The sequence below is a fragment of the Ovis canadensis genome, chromosome 1, assembly GCF_042477335.2.
Source record: "Ovis canadensis isolate MfBH-ARS-UI-01 breed Bighorn chromosome 1, ARS-UI_OviCan_v2, whole genome shotgun sequence".
Lineage (NCBI taxonomy): Eukaryota > Metazoa > Chordata > Mammalia > Artiodactyla > Bovidae > Ovis > Ovis canadensis.
Genome location: NC_091245.1, coordinates 26,292,044 through 26,313,792, shown reverse-complemented (window position 1 = coordinate 26,313,792; position 21,749 = coordinate 26,292,044). Strand labels below are relative to the sequence as shown.

Below are 21,749 nucleotides of genomic sequence, written 5' to 3'. Positions count from 1 at the left end.
TCTAAGAGAGAAATGATGGGCCTGTATAATACTACTACCATATCTGAGACAAGTTTCCTTTCATTTATTGTAATAGACATGATTTATCTCTTGGGAAGATATGCACAGTCCCAGTGTGAGTGTTTTAAGCACAAAAAGTAATGATAAAGTTCATTGTTTTTCCGAAGAGAAAGAAAAGCAGGGCCTAATTACATGAAGAGTATTTATGAGAAAGAAAAAAAGATTAATTATGGGGTAGGTGTCAAAAATCCATGGGAGCCATAAATTGAAATTTGACCATGGGTTTCTCAGACTAGAGAGAAATTCTGGTTCATCCGAGCTTGAGTCAGGTGCTTATGAACATAACTGCTTATACCTTCATCATAGTGGGGTAAGGGTCAGAGGGTCATTCTGAGAAACAGACATAGGATAGGGCAAAGAAAATTATTTTCTGTATTCTTCAGTGTTACAGGCTCCCCTAGAGGAACAAAGTTATATTGCTTATGAAAATCATGGCATAATAAGATTTAAATGGTAGGTGATTTATGTATTTAAAAATCAGAATAGCTGATGGAAGTATTCTGTCCAGTCTTACCCACACTGAAATAAAACTGAAAATGTCAGAAGTATAAAGAAATGCTGCAAATGTTTTATTTAAAATGTATTTGTGCTGAGGATTTCTTAAAGTATTTCTCCTATATGTTAAAATACTTTTGTATTATTTATTATATCCTTTGATGAGATACAAGGAGTTAAACTTAATGTTTATGATATCACTCTACTTCTTCCTGTAATTTTGTTTCTACAAATAATTGGAAAGGGAAGTAGGACCACTCTATGATAAATAACAAAAGAAATAATACTAGCATGGACATGTTAAGAGACTCAGAAGCTGGTAATTCAGTTTTAACTTTACATGATTTCAGGGTACACAAAGTTTCAAAAGAAAAAAGTCATTCAGTATTATGTTGAAGGTTCTGTATTTCAACCTCTGTATTTCTTCGCGTAAATATTTCCTTAAGGTTATCATCTTTTTGATCATCACAAAGTGTCATATTTAGTACATTTTCAGTACATTGTTCTAATGGAATGGTTGTCAAGTATGAAAATACTTTTTCCATTAGAGGCTCCCCGAGAAAAGGCATCGGAGGGCTCTTTTTCATTTGAGAATCATCAGAATACCAGTCATCAGCTATTTCTACACTTTGGCTATAATAAAAATCAGATGGTAATGTTGATAAGCTTAAGGTAACACTGCTGGGATTTGTTGCCGAGCTAGACTCTGAGGGGTCACAAATGACTTTTTTTGTTGCAAGGCAGAAATCATCTTTAGAATAACCATTATTTGCTGTAAAACAAAACAAAACAAATTTACTATGAATATTACATATTCATGAGACACATCTTAATATAAGGATAATGTTACTTTCTAAAGTTCAAACTCTTTTCACGGTTTTTAGGAACAGAATAATGCAACAGTGAAAATTCTAAGTTGCTATCAATATCTACACAATGTTAAGTATTTAATGGGGAATCAGCAATATTTTCATGATAAACAAGAGTAGAAAAATCTATTCTAAATAAAGTCAACTTGTCTTAACAGGAGAAGATTCTAAACAGGCTAGAAAGCTCAGTTCTGGAATGTCCCTTAAAATCAGAAATGGCAGATAGTTTAACTATTTACGGCTAAATATTATCTTATTTTAAAAGTAAATTTTGGCTCAGGAAACTCAAACAGAGGCTTTGTATCAACTAGAGGGGTGGGATGCGGGGGGGAGATGGGAGGGAGGTTCAAAAGGGAGGGGATGTCTGTACACCTATGGCTGATTCATGTTGAGGTTTGACAGAAAACAACAAAATTCTGTAAGGCAATTATCTTTCAATTAAAAAAAGGAAAAGTAAGAGAAAAAAATAAAAAATAAATTTAAAAATGTCTCCTTAAGCAGATAAATTGGGGCTTCCCTGTGGCTCAGATGGTAAAGAATCTGCCTGCAGTATGGGAGACTTGGGTTTGATCCCTGGGTGGGGAAGATGCCCTGGAGAAGGGAATGGCTATCCACTTCAGTATTCTTGCCTGGAGAATTCCATGGACAGAGGAGCCTTGAAGCCTTCAGTTCATGGGGTCAAAGCAGCTAAATTACAAAATGTTTGTCCACCATGGGATCAAACTGGCTTTATACCAATTAAAGTAACAACTAAATGAACATTCATATATAATGCCTTAGAATTTGTACAGCAGTTTGATATACTTCCAGATATCATTTATCCTTTCAATTATTACTCAAGGTAGTTATTAGCCCTGCTTCACAAAAGATATTACTGAGAATAAGACTCAGAGAAATGAGTCACCAAAATCAGATACAAAATGGACTTTGTTCTAGATCTGTGTTACTGTAAGTCCCATGCTTCTCCCATTACATTATTTATGCTGTATAGCTGCAAATAAAATTGCTAAGTTTTAGAAAATATCGCATTTACAAAATATCCTAAAACATCTTTTATGATATTTTACATATTTTTTATGCAAATATGTAACATTAATTTAAAAGCTGTTTTAAATACCTTATTACATTCTATATTCAGCATTTCTAAAATTATGTAGGAGAGTAAGGCTTTGAGGTACTAAGTCAGTATCTAAAGGGTTACAAAATGCTCATGCCTTTTGACTCTCCATCATGTCTCTATGGCATTGACTCTGATACCTTTGGGTATAAATAAGAGACAAAAAAAAATTTTTTTTCACATTTTAAGATAGGCATTGCAAATTTTGTTTTCTAAAAAAAATGCTCATTCATAGCACTAATAAATAGATATTTCCCTTGAGTTTTCATGATTTTAAAAATATTTAGATATTCAGCATATATTTAAGATAGCCTCTTGATTCTTTAAAATGTGAATTGCTAAAAGTTGATTATGATTTATTCTAATAAACTGTTGAGAAAAAGTACCTTTTATACATGCTGTTTCCTTTTTTCTTTGCTCCTCCTACATAAAAAATATTATTTGTATTTTAAAAATTAATAGTTTTAAAATAATTACTTGATATATACTTATGTGATAATATATGTTAACATCATAATAAAATTTTTATAGAATCATATTTTTTCCATCATATGAATTTATCTCACCAAACTATATTGACAAGAAAGACAATGTGTTGAGGTATCATCCGAAAAGAATGTGAATTGGCTCAAGAAGGCAGTCTCCAGGATAGGGAATGAAGGGTGAAATAGAGTTCAACAGGATTATTTCTCTCTATTCTCACTAACTTAGAGTTGCTTGGTTAGAACTAGTGATGACAATAAAAGTAATTACAATTCCTAGACTTACTCATCCTATTAACTGATAACAACATAAAAGTAAATGCTGGCTGAAAGCTTTTATAAAATTGCGACCTATTTTGAAGCCAATAGAACATCTGATCAAACAATACATTTCAGATATGTTCTGGAAAGTGTAGTGGTGTAGTAGTTCTCAAACTTAGGGCATCAGAATCACCCAGTGTGTTTATTAAAAATGCTGTTTCTTAGACACAATATCAGACCACTAAAACAGATTATCGGGCAGTAGGGTTTACAAGTATCTATTGTAAACCACTCCATAAGCGATCTGATTCAGTTTTTCCTTAGACTACTAGATAAATGATGAGCTAATGCACAGAGTGTTTGATATGCAGTGGGTGAAGACAGAGAGACAATGCTGTCTCATGTTACAGGGGAACAGTGTTGGTACTCTGTGCTGATCTTCATTGCCTTGTTTGCCAAAAAGGCTTGATTAGGAGATACACACACACACACACACACACACATACACACATGCACACATGGAATATACATATAGGTAGGATAACACATAAGCACTGTTTTTGGAATCTACTTTACTTTTTGATCATTGTTACCTTTTATTAATACAAATGTCAGTATAGGCGCTTGACTTAACTTGCCTGGATCTAGGATCAAGTCAATTTTCCCACACGGGCCTGCAGTTTAATCTAAGAAGTTCTGGAATCAAGTCCTGGACTATTCTATGCTCCTGTCTACACATGGGCTTCCCTGGTGGCTCAGTGGGAAAGAATCCATCTGCTAATGCAGGATATGTGGGTTTGATCCCTGGGTGGAGAAGATCCCCTGGAGAAGAAAATGGCAACCCACTCCAGTATTCTTGTCTGGAGGTTTCCATGGAGAGAGGAGTCTGGTGGGCTACAGCCCAAGGGGTTGCAAAGAGTTGGATATGACTGAGCGACTGAACAACATATAAATTATATTTGAAACTGCTTTTCAGACTTTTATGTGCCTATGTACTACCTGGGGGAACTTGTTATAATACAGATTCTAACTCAGTGGGTCTGGGGTGGGGTCTGAGATTCTGCATTTCTAACAGGTTCCCAGGTAATGCTGATACTCTTGATATGGGAACCATAGAGTAAGGTCCTAGAAATATTAAAATTCTACCCAAACTAGGGAATGACAAAATGGGCATTCTTATATATTGCTGTATATATATAAATATATAAACCACTAGACCATTCACATATGACTGAAAGCAAATCCCTTATGATTATACAGTGGAAGTGACAAATAGACTCAAGGGGTTAGATCGGATAGACAGAGTGCCTGAAGAACTATGGATGAAGGTTCGTGACACTGTACAGGAGGCAGGGCTCAAGATCATCCCCAAGAAAAAGAAATGCAAAAAGGCAAATTTGTTGTCTGAGAGGGCCTTACAAATAGCTGAGAAAAGAAGAGAAGCGAAAAGCAAAGGAGAAAAAAAAAATACACACATCTGCATGCAGAGTTCCAAAGAATAGCAAGGAGAGATAAGAAACAATACAATGGGAAAGACAAGAGATACCTTTTAAAAAATTAGTGATACCAAGGGAACATTTCACACAAAGATGGGCTCAATAAAGGACAGAAATTGTATGGACCTAACAGAAGCAGAAGATATTAAGAAGAGCTGATAAGAATACATAGAAGAACTGTACAAAAAAGATCTTCATGACCGAGATAATCACAATAGTGTGATCACTCACCTAGAGCCAGATATCCTGGAATGCGAAGTCAAGTGGGCGTTAGGAAGCATCTCTATGAACAAAGCTAGTGGAGGTGATAGAATTCCAGTTGAGCTATTTCAAATCCTAAAAGATGATGCTGTGAAAGTGTTGCACTCAATATGTCAGCAAATTTGGAAAACTCACAGTGGCCACAGGACTAGAAAAGGTCAGTTTTCATTTCAATCCCAAAGAAAGACAATGCTAAAGAAAGTTTAAACTACTGCACAATTGTATTCATCTCACACGCTAGTAAAGTAATGCTCAAAATTCTCCAAGCCAGGCTTCAGCAATATGTGAACTGTGAACTTCCAGATGTTCAAGCTAGATTTAGAAAAGGCAGAGGAACCAGAGATCAAATTGCCAACATCTGCTGAATCATCGAAAAAGCAAGAGAGTTCCAGAAAAACATCTGCTTCTGCTTTATTGACTATGCCAAAGCTTTGACTGTGTGGATCACAATAAACTATGGAAAACTCTTAAAGAGATGGAAATACCAGACCACCTTACCTGTCTCCTGAGAAATCTGTATGCAGGTCAAGAAACAACAGTTAGAAATGAACATGGAACAAAAGACTGGTTCCAAATAGGGAAAGAAGTACCTCAGGGCTATATACTGTCATCCTGCTTATTTAACTTATATGCAGAGTATATCATGTGACATGCCAGGCTGGATGAAGCACAAGCTGGGATCAAGATTGCCAGGAGAGATATCAATAATCTCAGATATGCAGATGACATCACCCTTATGGCAGAAAATGAAGAAGAACTAAAGAGTCTCTTGATGAAACTGAAAGAAAAGAGTGAAAAAGTTGGCTTAAAGCTCAACATTCAGAAAACTAGGATTATGGCATCTGGTCCCATCACTTCATGGGAAATGGATGGGAAATAGATGGGGAATAGGTGGAAACAGTGGCAGACTTTATCTTTGGGGGCTCCTAAATCACTGCTGATGGTGACTGTAGCTATGAAATTAAAAGACGCTTGCTCCTTAAGAAAAGTTATGACCAACCTAGACAGTATATTAAAAAGCAGAGACATTACTTTGCCAACAAAGGTCTATCTAGTCAAAGCTATGGCTTCTCCCATGTATGGATGTGAGAGTTGGATGATAAAGAAAGCTGAGCACCGGAGAACTGATGCTCTTGAGCTGTGGTTTTGGAGAAGTCTCTCAAGAGTCCCTTGGACTGCAAGGAGATCCAACCAGTCCATCCTAAAGGAAATCAGTCCTGAATATTCACTGGAAGGACTGATGATGAAGCTGAAACTCCAATACTTTGGCCACCTGATGTGAAGAACTAACTCATTGGAAAAGACCCTGATGATGGGAAATATTGAAAGCAGAAGGAGAAGGGGATCATAGAGGATGAGATGGCTGGATGGCATCACTGACTTGATGGACAAGAGTTTGAGCAAGCTCCAGGAGTTGGTGATGCACAGGGAAGCCTGGTACACTGCTGTCTATGGGGTCACAAAGAGTCAGATACGACTGAGTGACTGAACTGACTGATATTAATAGGTATAATTCTTCTAGAGGGCAATTTAACAAATCCTCTTCTAGAAAATTATTCTGCCAGGTAAATAATTTTGGATTTATGTTAATACCCAGTTACTAGAATTTTCCTCACAACACAGTTTAGCATTTTTAAAGTCTATAACGTAAAATTCTAAGAGTAAGGAAATATTTAAATATATAAGGATATATAGATATTAGTAAAATGAGTATTCTTTCAAAAATGATACTATAGATCAGAAGTAAGTAAAGACTCTAAAAATGATGGGGATATTTAAAAAAGACAGAGGAATAATCTTGAACAAGTGGCTCACTGGTTAAGTTTAGGAAAATTTGAGCAATAAATTAATGATAGTGATGGATTATAATCTGCTAAATAAAATAGAAATCCATGAATCTATACTGATAATAAAGCAGAAATAGATGTTTTTCTGGAACTCTCTTGCTTTTTTGATGATCCAGCGAATGTTGGCAATTTGATCTCTGGTTCCTCCACTTTTCCTAAGACCAGCTTGAACATCTGGAAGTTCATGGTTTACATATTGCTGAAGCCTTACTTTACTAGCATGTGAGATGAGTGCAATTGTGCAGTAGTTTGAGCACTCTTTGGCATTGCCTTTCTTTGAGATTGAAATGAAAACTGACCTTTTCTAGTCCTGTGGCCACTGCTGAGTTTTCCAAATTTGCTGACATATTGAGTGCAGCACTTTCACAGCATAATCTTTTAGGATTTGAAATAGCTCACCTGGAATTCCATTACCTCCACTAGCTTTGTTCTTAGTGATACTTCCTAAGGCCCACTTGACTTTGAATTCCAGGATATCTTGCTCTAGGTGAGTGATCACACCATCATGATTATCTGGGTCATGAAGATCTTTTTTGTACAGTTCTTCTGTGTATTCTAGCCACCTTTTCTTAATATCTTCTGCTTCTGTTAGGTCCATACCATTTCTGTCCTTTATTGAGCCCATCTTTGCATGAAATGTTCCCTTGGTATCTCTAATTTGCTTGAGGAGATCTCTAGTCATCAGGTTGCCAAATTATTGGAGTTTCAGCTTTAGCATCAGTCCTTCCAATGAACATTCAGGGCTGATTTCCTTTAGGATTGACTAGTTTGATCTCCTTGCAGTCCAAGGGACAGATCAATTAGATGCACTGAAAACTGCAAAGCCTACAGCCAGCACTGGTCAAGAACAAAAAAAAGTGGAGCAACTTTGAGGAGATGTCCCATGTCCAAGGCAAAGGAGAAGCCCCAGTAAGATGGTAGGAGGGGCGAAATTGCATTTAGAATCAAACTCCATACCTGCCAGAGATGCTCAGAGGGCTCATACAAACCTTGTGCCCACCAGGACCCAGAGACTCCAGAGACTGAGACAGAACTGTGTTTGAGTGTCTCCTGTGGAGGTATGGGTCAGCAGTAGACTGCCGCACAGGCAGGGACTCTGGGTGCAGCAGACTTGGGTATGGCATAAGCCCTCTCAGAGGAGGTTGCCATTAACCCCACCATAGAGCTGCCAGAACTTACACAGGACTGGGGAAATAGACTCTTGGAGGGCACAAACAGAACTTTGTGCATAACAGGACCCAGGAGAAAGGAGCAGTGATCCCACAAGAGACTGACACAGACTTGCCCATGAGTCTAGGAGTCTCTTGTGGAGGCGTGGGTCAGTGGTGGCCTGCTGCAGAGTTAGGGGCACTGAGTGTAGCAATACATGCATGGGACCTTTTGAAGGAAGTTGCAATTATCTTCTTTAGCTAAGCAAAAATGGCTGTCTGAGGAGGCCTTATAAATAGCTATGAAAGGAAGAGAAGCAAAAAGCAAAGGAGAAAAGGAAAGATATACTCATTTGAATGCAGAGTTCCAAAGAATAGCAAGGAGAGATAAGAAAGCCTTCCTCAGTGATCAATGCAAAGAAATAGAAAAAAACAATAGAATGGGAAAGACTAGAGGTCTCCTCAAGCAAATTAGAGATACCAAGTAAACATTTCATGCAAAGATGGGCTCGATAAAGGACAGAAATGGTATGGACCTAACAGAAGCAGAAGATATTAAGACATGGCAAGAATACACAGAAGAGCTATATAAAAAAGATCTTCATGACCTAGATAATTACGATGGTGTGATCACTCACCTAGAGCCAGACATCCTGAAATGTGAAGTCAAGTGGGCGTTAGGAAGCATCACTATGAACAAAGCTAGTGGAGGTGATGGAATTCCAGTTGAGCGATTTCAAATCCTGAAAGATGATGCTGTGAAAGTGCTGCACTCAATATGTCAGTACATTTGGAAAACTCAGCAGTGGCCGCAGGACTGGAAAAATCAGCTTTCATTCCAATCTCACAGAAAGGCAATGCCAAAGAATATTCAAACTACCGCACAATTGCACTCATCTCACATGCTAGCAAACAAATGCTCAAAATTCTCCAAGCCAGGCTTCAATAGTATGTGAACCATGAACTTGCAGATGTTCAAGCTGGTTTTAGAAAAGGCAGAGGAACCAGAGATCAAATTGCCAACATCCGCTGGATCATCAAAAAAGCAAGAGAGTTCCAGAAAAACATCTATTTCTGCTTTATTGACTATGTCAAAACCTTTGACTGTGGATCACAAAAAATGGTGGAAAGTTCTGAAAGAGATGCAAAAACCAGACCACCTGACCTGCCTCTTGAGAAATCTGTATGCCAGTCAGGAAGCAACAGTTAGAACTGGATGTGAAACAACAGACTGGTTCCAAATAGGAAAAGGAGTACGTCAAGGCTGTATATTATCACCCTGCTTGTTTAGCTTATATGCAGAGTGCATCATGAGAAACGCTGGGCTGGATGAAGTGCAAGCTGGAATCAAGATTGCCAGGAGAAATATCAATAACCTCAGATATGCAGATGACACCACCCTTATGGCAGAAAGTGAAGAAGAACTAAAGAGCCTCTTGAAAGTGAAAGAGGAGAGTGAAAAAGTTGGCTTAAAACTCAACATCCAGAAAACTAAGATCATGGCATCTGGTCCCATCACTTCATGGCAAATAGATGGGGAAACAATGGGAACAGCGAGAGACTTTAGTTTTTTTTGGCTCCAAAATCACTGCAGATGGTGTGTGTAGTCATGAAATTAAAAGACGCTTGCTCCTTGGAAGAAAAGTTATGACCAACCTAGACAGCATATTAAAAAGCAGAGACATTGCTTTGCCAACAAAGGTCTGTCTAGTCAAAGCTATGGTTTTTCCAGTAGTCACATATGGGGTTGCACAGAGTCGGACACGGCTGAAGCGACTTAGCAGCAGCAGCAGCAGCAGCAGCATGTATGGATGTGAGAGTTGGATGATAAAGAAAGCTGAGTGCCGAAGAATTGATGCTTTTGAACTATGGTGTTGAAGAAGACTCTTGAGAGTCCCTTGGACTGCAAGGAGATCGAACCAGTCCATTCTGAAGGAAATCAGTCCTGAATATTCACTGGAAAGACATGCTGAAGTTGAAACACCAATACCTCAGCCACCTGATGCAAAGAGCTGACTCATTTGAAAAGACCCTGATGATGGGAAAGATTGAGGGCAGGGGGAGAAGGGTTCAACAGAGGATCAGATGGCTGGATGGCATCACTAACTCAATGGGCATGAGTTTGAGTAAACTCCGGGAGTTGGTGATAGACACGGAGGCCTGATGTGCTGTAGCCCATGGGGTCACAGAGTTGGATACGACTGAGTGACTGAACTAAGTACAGCCAGCACTGGTCACCAAAAAAGCGACCAATTCTTCTCCACAATAACACCCATCTACATATCATACAACCATTGCTCCAAAAGTAGCTGTGTGTTTTCTAGGATCAACTACCTCCTTGTAAATCTTACTGCATCTCATGCAAGAAACTTGGCCTCCACTCTGTGTTCTCCAGAGACAGCTGTGTGGGTTTCAGGAATAATAATTCAGGCAGAGGGTCCTCTGTGGTCAGGGGAGCCCTGAATTTGGATAAGATTTCACTTGAATATTCATTGGCTCTAGTAATTTGGTTAAAGTAGGAGAAGACTTAATTCCAAGGGGTCAAATATCCTCCTTGAAACGAAAATGAAAAAGATGAATTAACTCATGGAAAGAATTTTGTGATAAACCTAATATCCTGGGACTACTTTTGTAATAGTACCTTCTTTTCTCATCACTCATTTCCCTTTTGTGTGTCTTGAATAATATCATTTTTAAAGATTTAATAAAGATTTCTCTGTCAGCAACCTGCCCCGCCCCTGCCCCAAAAAAGTTGAACGAATTGGGCTACAAAGGTTTGCCTCATCTGTCATATTTACCTGATCTCTTGCTATCTGATTACCACTTCTTCAAGCATCTTGACAACTTTTTGCAGGGAAAAATGCTTCCACAACCAGCAGGAGGCAGAAAATACTTTCCAAGTTTGTTGAATCCCAAAGCATGGATTTTTGCAAGACAGGAATAAACAAACTTATCTCTCATTGGCAAAAATGAGTTGATTTTAATGGTTCTTATTTTGATTAATAAAGAGCTGTTTGAGCCTAGTTATAATGATTTAAAATTCACATCTGAAACTACAAGTACATTTTCACCAACCTAGTATAAACCACTCAAACATCTTTCAACTGATAAATGGATAAACAAAATATGGTATAGTCATACAATGGAATATCATTCAGCCATGAAAAAAGAATAATATACTGATATATGTAATAACAAGGATGGACCTTGAAAACTTGCCAAATGAAAAGGTAGATACAAGAGACCATATATTGCATATTTATGAGAAATTCCAGAATAGACAAATCTGTAGCTATAGAAAGTAGACTAGTAGTTGTCTAGCCCTAGGAGGATTGTTGGAAAATGGAGAGTCAGTGATTGCTAAGGGTATGGGGTTTCTTTTAGAGGTGATAAAGGTATTCTAAATTGATTGTGAAGGCTGTTCTACAACTCTGTGAATATCTAAAAATTTCTGAAGTATACACTTTAAAAAGGCAAATTATACATTATGTGAACTATACCAGTAAAGCTGTTAAATATAAAACAAAACAACCTAAAGCCAAGAAACTTTCAGAAGAAAATTTAGAAGCAAATTCTTGTGACCTAGGGTTAGGCTAAGAGTTCTTGGATATGACACTAAAAGCATGATCCAAAATGAAAAATGTATAACTCAACAACAAAAAGGCAAACAACCCAACTGAATAATGAGCAGAAGGCCTAAACAGACATTTCACCAAAGAAAAAATGAAGATGGCTAGCAGGCACATGAAAAGATGCTCAACATTTCTAATATTAGAGAAATGCAAATCAACTACAATGAGGTACCACCTCACACCAATCAGAAAGGCCATCGTTAAAAAGTCTACAATAACAAATGCTGGAGAGGATATGGAGAAAAGGGAACCCTCCGCTACACTGTTGGTGGGGATGTGAGTTGGTACAGCCGCTGTAGAAAACAGTAAGAAAATTTCTCAAAAAACTAAAAACAGAATTACCATATGATCCAGCACTCACACTCCTGGGCATATATTCAGACAAAACTATGGTTCAAAAAAGTACACACACCTCTATGTTCATAGTAGCACTATTCACAACAGTCAAAATATGAAAACAACTTAAACGTCCAATGACAGATGAGTGGATAAAGATGCCATGGTACATACATACAATGGAATACTACTCAGTCATAAAAATAATGAAATAATACCATCTGCAACAATGTGGATGCAACTAGAGATTATCATACTAAGTGAAGCAAGTCAGAAAGAGAGAGATACTATAAGATATTACTTCTATGTGGAATCTAAAATATGACACAAATGAACCTATGAAACAAAACATAATCACAGACATATGGAACAGACTAATGGTTGCCAAAGGGGAGGAATTATGAGGGAGGGATGGTATGGGAGGTTGGGGTTAGCAGATGTAAGCTTTCATACATAGAAGAGATGAACAACAAGGTCTTCTTGTATAGCACAGAGAACTATATTCAATATACTATGATAAACCACAATGGAAACAATATATTAAAAAGAATGTGTATATATGCATAACTAAATCATTTTGCTATGACTTCCTAGGTGGTGCAGTAGTAAAGAATCCACCTGCCAATGCAGGAGATGAAAGAGATGTGGGTTCAATCCCTGGATTGGGAAGATCCCCTGGAGTAGGAAATGGTAACCCACTCTGGTATTCTGGCCTGAAAAATTCCATGGACAGAGAAGCCTGGCAGGATACAGTTCATACGGTCTCAAAGAGTCAGAGAGTACAGAGCAACTGAGCACACACACACACAAATATATATAACTAAATTACTTTTCTGTATAGCAGTAATCGAAACAGCATTGTAAATCAACCATCCTTCAATAAAAACAAAGCAAAAAGGGAAAATGGATAAATAAAATCTTATGCTTTGCAAACTCCTCTTTGACAAGATAAAAGCACAATCATGAATTAGGGGAAAACATTTGTAAATCACGTATCTCATAAAAGAGACTTGTATACAGAATACACACTCTAAATTACTTAGAAATATAATCCAATTAGAAAATGCACAAGAAAGCTGAAGAGACTCTTTATCAAAGAAGATACATGATGGCAAATAAAAATATGAAAAGCTGTTCAACATCACTGCCCATTAAAGAAATAAAAATGAAAATCACTGAACATATTTAAATGGGTTTCCCCTGACGCTCAGTGAGTAAAGAATCCATCTGTAATGCAGGATACACAGGAGACATGGGTTTGATCTCTGGGTCAGGAAGATGCCCTGAGGAGGAAATGGCAACCCACTCCAGAATTCTTAACTGGAAAATTCCATGGACAGAGGAACCTGGCAGGATATACTCTATGGGGTTGCGAAGAGCTGAACATGACTGAAGAAATGGCACACACACAAACAAATTTAAATGGGTAACATTTAAAATGCTGCTAAATATCAAATGATAATGAGGATGTGGAAACTTGATTCTCTTACACATTACTGGTGGGTATGTAATATGGTACCATCTGCAAATCAATCTGGGAATTTCTTTTAAAAGTAAACATATTGGGACTTCCTTGGTGGTCCAAAGGTGGAGAAGCTGCCTGCCAATGCAGGGGACATGGATTTGATCCCTGGTCTGGGAAGATTCCACGTGCCACAGGGCAGCTAAGTCTGTGCACCACAACTACTGAGGCTGCCTGCCCTACATCTTGTGCTCTGCAATAAAGAGAAGCCACTGCAGTGAGAAGCCCATGCACGGTAACTAGAGAATACCCTCAGCTCACTGCAACTAGACGAAGCCCATGCACAGCAATGAAGACCCAGCACAGCCAAAAGAAAAAAAAAGTACACACTTACTGCATGATCCAGCAACTGCATTCCTGGGAATTTATTCTAGAGGAACTGAAACTAATGCTTTCAGAAAAGCTGGTACACAAACAATCATGGCATGCTTATCTTGTGATACCTCATAACTGGAAACAAAATATTCCCCGGTGGATAAATGGTTAAGCAAACTATGGTATACCCACACAATGTTATACTACTCAGCAATTAAAAAAGAAAAAATATTGATACATGCAATGCTATGGAGGGATCTTAAGGGTATTATGCTATGTGATGAAAACCCAAGCTCAAAGGGCCATAAAGCTATAGGATTCCATTTATACAAAATTCTAGAAGTGAGGCAATTAGAGAGATGGAGGACAGAATCAGAGGTTAAGGAAAAGGAGGGAGGGTGTGACAATAAAGGCTAGTATGAAGGAGTTTTCTTCATGGCAATGGAACAGTTCTGTATGTTGACTGTCATGGTGGTTATACAAATCTATATATACGATAAAATGTCATAGAAATATATACAAAAGCAACAAAGAGTAAGTACGTACAAAAATTGGTAAGCTTTGAGTTAGGTCTGTAATCTAAATTTCCTGGTTTTGATAATGCATACTTAAAAGTATACTTTTCATGAAGTATACTTATATAAGGTGTTGTCATTGGGCAAGTGGGTGATGGGTATATAGGGCATCTTTGTAATTTTTTTGCAACTTTTGATTTTCAATTCAGAATAAGATAAATCAATTGTATTTATATTTACTAACAACAAAAATAGGGAAATAAAAAATTTAAATCAATACTACTTACCATAGCATAAAAATACCTATAAATAGGGCTTCTCTGGTGACTCAGTGGTAAAGAATCCACCTGCCAAATCAGGAGAGATGGGTTTGATCCCTTGTCTGGGAAGATCTCATATGCTGCAGAGCAACTAAGCCTGTGCACTACAACTATTGAGCCTGTGCTCTACAGCCTAGGAACCACAACTACTGAGCCTATGTGTCTCAACTACTGAAGCCCACGTGTCCTAGAGCCTGTGCTCCACAACAAGAGAAGCCACTGCAATGAAAAGCCCATGCACCACAATGAACAGCAATCCCTTTCGCCACAACTAGAGAAAAGCCCGCACAGTAATGAAGACCCAGTGCAGCCAAAAATAAATAAAATTATGTTAAAAATACCTATACTTACAAATAAATTAAAACAAATGTGAAGGACTTCTATACTGAAAACAATGAACTAAACTAAAAGAAGAGCTCAATAAATCAAATTAGTAACTTTAAAGAAGTCAACAAGAATAATATCCTCATAAATTAGAAGAATCAATAATATTAAGATATCCATTCTTCCTAAGCTTAGAGATTCAATGCCAATCCAATAAAAATTCAAGCAGGCCTTTTTAAAGAACTAAACAAGCTGCTTTCTAAATTTTATGGAAAAACAACACACCTAGAGTAGTCAAAATATTCTTGAACAAATAAAACAAAGTTGGAGGATTTACTATACTTGATTCCATGACATAACACTACAGTAATCAAGACAGAAGAGTATTGTTTAAGAACAAATAGTTCTCTAAAAAGAATATAAAGTTCAACAAATAAACCAATACATATACAGTAGACTGATTTTCATTCAAAGTGACTAATCAGTTCAATGGGGAAAGAACGCCTTTTTAACAAAGTTTTCTGGAACAACTGGATATGCAAATTGACCTGTACTTTACAGACTTAAACATAAAACCCAACACTATACAGCTAAGACAAATATAGACTATTTTTGCAAACTTAGAAAGGTAGATATTTATTAGATAGATACAAATTTCTTTTAAAAGAAAAAATCACAGTCTCAATCAACATTGAAAATTTCTGCCTACCAACTGATACCACTATAAAAATGAACAGATAAGCTACAATCTGGAAAACAACATTCACAACATATATATCTTACAACAGACTAATTCCAAATTGTATTAAGAACTCCTAGAAGTCATTATTTAAAAAACAAACAAATAAAACCAATCTTTAAAAATGACCAAAAACTTAAATTATCAAGTCACACACACAAAAATATGCAACCGGCTAATGAACCCATGAAAAAGTGCTCAACATCTTTACTTATCAGAAAAATATAAATTAAAAGCACATGGAAATGCCATTCCACACCTGCTAAAATGGCAAAATTAAAAACAAAACACTAGTAACACTAAATGTTCACAAGGATGTGTAGCAACTGGAACATCTGCTATTGTTGATGGGAGTGAAATAAGTTATAACCACTTTGGAAGCTGTTTGGCAGTTTCTTATAAGGATATATATATGACTACTCAAGCCCCACTGATTCCATGCCAGGTATTTTTCCAAGAAAAATACCAAAAGTTTCTACTCAAAGTACACAAATATTTATAGCAGCCTTACTCATATTAGTCAAAAACTGAAAAAAACTCAAATGTCCCTCACTAAGAATACATTAACACGTTATTATATAACCATACAATGGAATTGTTGTTCAGTCGCTAAGTTGTGTTCAACTCTTTGTGACCCCATGGATTGACTGCAGCACACCAGGCTCCCCTGTCCTTCACTATCTCCCATAGTTTGCTCAAATTCATGTCCATTGAGTCGGTGATGCTATCTAACCTTCATCTGCCACCCCTTTCTCCTTTTGCCTTCAATCTTTTCCAGCCTAAGAGTCTTTTTCAATGAATCAGCTCTTTGCATCAGGTAGCCAAAATACAATAGAACACTACTTACCAATAGAAAGAACAAAGTTTTAACATATAAATTAACATAGATGAATCCTAAAAATTTGTATTAAGTGAAAGCCATATGTAAAAGGTGTATATTATACAACTCCATTTGCATGAAATCCAGACATAGATTAAAACTAAACTTTGCTGATAAAAATCAGAAAGTGCTTGCATGGAATGGTTAGAAGAGCTGACTGGAATGGGACATATGGTAGCTGTTTCAGGTGATAAAAATATTCTGTATCTTGTTTTTAGTGTTGTTTAAATGCATAATGGAGAAGGCAATGGCACCCCACTCCAATAGTCTTGCCTGGAAAATCCCATGGATGGAGGAGCCTATAATAGTGGAAAATCTAAGGTCTTGCATTCTATTGCAGGTAATTATACATCAACAAATATTTTAAAAATCATATCAAATTTGACTTCCGTGGTATTCTTCCCCCCAAATCCATAACTCTAGTATAATAATGAGAAAAATATCAGATAAATCCAAATTGAGGAACACTGTAAAAAATACATGAAAATTTATAAAGCTCAGATAAAAGGAAAGATGTAGATATAGTCACAGAGTGGAAGAAATTAGAGACAAATGCAGTGTGTTATCCTGGATGAGGTCTTGAAGGAGCAAAAGGAAATTCATGTAAAAGCTGGTGAAACCCAAATAAAAGTCTGGAGCTTGGTTACTAGTGATGTATCAATGTTGGTTTCTTCAGTTCAGTTCAGTTCAGTTGCTCAGTCATGTCAAACTCCTTGAGACCCCATGGACTGCAACATGCCAGGCTTCCCTGTCTATCACCAACTCCCAGAGCCTACTCAAATTCATGTCCATCACATTGGTTTCTTAGTTTTGACAAAAATATCATGGCAAAAATATTTTTAACATCAGGGGGAAATAGGTAAAGTACAAGACTATTCTATACTGTATTACTTTTGTCACTTTCCTATAAATCGAAAACCATTCCTAAATACTTTACTTAAAAACCATATCATAAAGACATAAAAAATGTTTTCCAATAATAAAGACTAGTATAGGCCAGGAAAGGATTGGACTGGGAGTTTAGAATTAGCAGGTGCAAACTGGTATATACAGAATGGATAAACAGTAAAGTCCTACTGTATAGCACAAGAAACTATGCTCAATATCCTGTGATAAACCATAATGGAAAAGAATATGAAAAAGAATGTGTACACACACACACACACACACACACACATACATATGTATAACTGAGTCATTTTGATGTACAGTAGCAATAAATATAACACTGTAATTCAACTATACTTCAATGAAAAATGAACTTTAAAAAAAGCTAGTATAAGATGTGCAAGATTTTAAAGCTTTATTTAAAGATATTAAAACCAGTTTTTCTCAAATTGATCTAAAATTGCACTACAATGTATGGCAAAACCAATACAGTATTGTAAAGTAAAATAAAGTAAAAATAAAAATTAAAAATTAAATAAAATAAAATTGCACTACAGTTTCCCTCAAAATCCCAAAAGAATATTAGTAAGTGCTTCTAGGCAGTTGAGCAAACATAAGAGAAAAAGTGAAATTGGGTTGCTATTTATACCAAACACGGAAATAAATTCTAGATTGGTTAAAGATCTATGTAGTCAAAACTATAAAACTCTTAGATGACAATACAGAAGAGTATCTTTATGACTCTGCAGTAGGGAAAGAAATAAATAATAAAGGAAAGGGTTGAGAAATTAGTTTACATTAAAAGTTAAAGAATTTTTTGTTCATCAAAACACCACCATAAAATAGTGAAAACACAAACAGAATCAGACTCATAGAAATAAATTTATGGCTACCAAAGGGAAAAAGTTGAGGGGATAGGGAGGAGGGATAAATTAAGAGTATGGGATTGGAGACTGGTGTGGAGATCATAAAGGTGGGAAGCCTTGGTGGGGGGTGGGGAGCGTCCTAAGATGGCAGAAGAATAGGATGGGGAGACCGCTGGTGGAGGACACCAGGCACCCAGAAAGGCAGCCCATTGTCTTCAAAAGATGTTTTATCATTGGTGCAGTATGGATGGAGAAGTCTTGAGGCTACTGTAAGAATAAGACTGAAAGCCAGAGGCAGGAGGCTTAAATCCAAAACTTGAGAACACCAGAAAACTGACTCCAGGGAACATTAATCAACAAGAACTCATCCAAAAGCCTCCATACCTACACTGAAACCAAGCTCCACCCAAAAGCCAACAAGTTTCAGAGCAAGACATACCAAACTAATTCTTGAACAATGCAGGAACATAACCCTACTCATTAAAATACAGATGGCCAAAAGTCACACCAAACTCAGTCACCTCAAAACTCACTACTGGACACTTCATTGCACTCCAGAGAGAAGAGATCCAGCACCACCCACCAGAACACTGACACAAACTTCCCTAACCAGAAAACCTTGACAAGCCACTCATCCAACCCCACCCACAGGGAGGAACCTCCACAGTAAAAAGGAACCACAAACTTCCAGCATACAGAAAGGCCACCCCAACCACAGCAATCTAAACAAGATGAAAAGGCAGAGAAATACTCAGCAGGTAAAGCAACATGATAAATGCCCACCAAACCAAACAAAAGAGGAGGAGATAGGGAGCTAACCTGAAAAAGAATTCAGAATAATGATAGTAAAAATGATCCAAAATCTTGAAAACAAAATGGAGTTACAGATAAATAGTCTGGAGATTATACAGAGTGAAGTAAGCCAGAAAGAAAAACACCAATATAGTATACTAATGCATATATATGGAATTTAGAAAGATGGTAATGATAACCCTGTATGCGAGACAGCAAAAGAGACATAGATGTATAGAACAGTCTTTTGGATTCTGTGGGAGAGGGAGAGGGTGGGATGATTTGGGAGAATGGCATTGAGACATGTATAATATCATACATGAAACAAACTGCCAGTCCATGCTCGATGCATGATACTAGATGCTTGGGACTGGTGCACTGGGATGACCCAGAGGAGGGAGAGGGGTTCAGGATGGGGAACACGTGTATACCTGTGGCAGATTCATGTTGATGTATGGCAAAACCAATACAATATTGTAAAGTAATTAACCTCCAATTAAAATAAATAAATTTATATTGAAAAAATAGTCTGGAGACAAGGATTGAGAAGATGCAAGAAATGTTTAACAAGGACCTAGAAGAAATAAAAAAGAGATAATGAATAATGCAATAACTGAGATCAAAAACACTCTGGAGGGAACCAACAGTAATAACTGAGGCAGAAGATAGGATAAGTGAGGTGGAATAAAGAATGGTGGAAATAAATGAAGCAGAGTGGGAAAAAAAAAAGAAAAATTAAAAGAAATGAGGACAACCTCAGAGACCTCTGGGACAAGGCCCCAACATTTGAATCATATTAGTCCCAGAAGAAGAAGACAGAAAGAAAGGACATGAGAAAATACTTGAGGAGATAACAGTTGAAAAATTCCCTAAAATGGCAAAGGAAATAGTCACCCAAGTCCAAGAAACCCAGCAAGTCCCAAACAGGATAAACTGAAGGCAAAACACCCCAAGAAACATACTAATCAAATTAATGAAGCTCAAATACAAAGACCAAATATTAACAGCAGCAAGGGAAAAACAACAAATAACACACAAGGGGATTCCCATAAGGATAACAGCTGATCTTTCAATAGAACCCATCAGGCCAGAAGGGAATGGCAGAACATACTTAAAGTGATGACAGAGAAAAGACTACAACCCAGATTTCTGTACCCAGCAAGGATCTCATTAAAATATGAAGGAGAAATCAAAAACTCTCAGTTCAGTTCAGTCACTCAGTCATGTCCGACTCTTTGAGACCCCATAAATCGCAGCACGCCAGGCCTCCCTGTCCATCACCAACTCCCAGAGTTCACTCAGACTCACGTCCATCGAGTCAGTGATCATCCAGTCATCTCATCCTCAGTCGTCCCCTTCTCCTACTTCCCCCAATCCCTCCCAGCATCAGAGTCTTTTCAATTGAGTCAACTCTTCGCATGAGGTGGCCAAAGTACTGGAGTTTCAGCTTTAGCAGCATTCCTTCCAAAGAACACCCAGGGCTGATCTCCTTCAGAATGGACTGGCTGGATCTCCTTGCAGTCCAAGGGACCCTCAAGAGTCTTCTCCAACACCACAGTTCAAAAGCATCAATTCTTCGGTGCTCAGCCTTCTTCACAGTCCAACTCTCACATCCATACATGACCACAGGGAAAACCACAGCCTTGACTAGACGGACCTTAGTCGGCAAAGTAATGTCTCTGCTTTTGAATATGCTATCTAGGTTGGTCATAACTTTTCTTCCAAGGAGTAAGCGTCTTTTAATTTCATGGCTGCAGTCACCATCTGCAGTGATTTTGGAGCCCCCCAAAATAAAGTCTGACACTGTTTCCACTGTTTCCCCATCTATTTTCCATGAAGTGATGGGACCAGAGCCATGATCTTCGTTTTCTGAATGTTGAGCTTTAAGCCAACTTTTTCACTCCCCACTTTCACTTTCATCAAAAAGCTTTTAAGCTATCCCACGTTGAAGGTCAGGATGGGCAGCGGTGAGGAGAACCCTTCATCCAAGGTAAGGAGCAGCCGCTGCAATTTGCTGGAGCAGCCGTGAAGAGATACCCCATGCCCAAGGTAAGAGAAACCCAAGTAAGATGGTAGGTGTTGCAAGAGAGCATCAGAGGGCAGACACACTGAAGCCACACTCACAGAAAACTAGTCAATCTAATCACACTAGAACCACAGCCTTGTCTAACTCAATGAAACTAAGCCGTGCCTGCGGGGCAACCCAAGACGGGCAGGTCCTGCTGGAGAGGTCTGACAGAATGTGGTCCACTGGAGAAGGGAATAGCAAACCACTTCAGTATTCTTGCCTTGAGAACCCCATGAACAGTATGAAAAGGCAAAATGATAGGACACTGAAAGAGGAACTCCCCAGGTCAGTAGGTGCCCAATACGCTACTGGAGATCAGTGGAGAAATAACTCCAGAAAGAATGCAAAACCGCTAGACCACTCAGGTATGAGCTAAATCAAATTCCTTATGATTATACAGTGGAAGTGAGAAATAGATTTAAGGGCCTAGATCTGATAGATAGAGTGCGTGATGAACTATGGACAGAGGTTCGTGATATTGTACAGGAGACAGAGATCAAGACCATCCCCATGGAA

General features: G+C 37.7%; 1 protein-coding gene across 1 annotated transcript in view; it reads right to left on the bottom strand.

Annotated features, from left to right (window-relative positions):
- Positions 1 to 932: 932 nt before the first annotated feature.
- The window catches only part of C1H1orf185 (chromosome 1 C1orf185 homolog), a 35,644-nt gene continuing 14,827 nt past the window's right edge, over positions 933 to 21,749 (bottom strand). The window contains exons 4-5 of the mRNA XM_069575861.1: positions 2,928 to 2,964; positions 933 to 1,327 (exon numbers count right to left, since the gene is read on the bottom strand). Of these exons, the coding sequence (XP_069431962.1) occupies positions 933 to 1,327; positions 2,928 to 2,964 (432 nt within the window). The remainder of the gene's footprint in view (positions 1,328 to 2,927; positions 2,965 to 21,749) is intronic.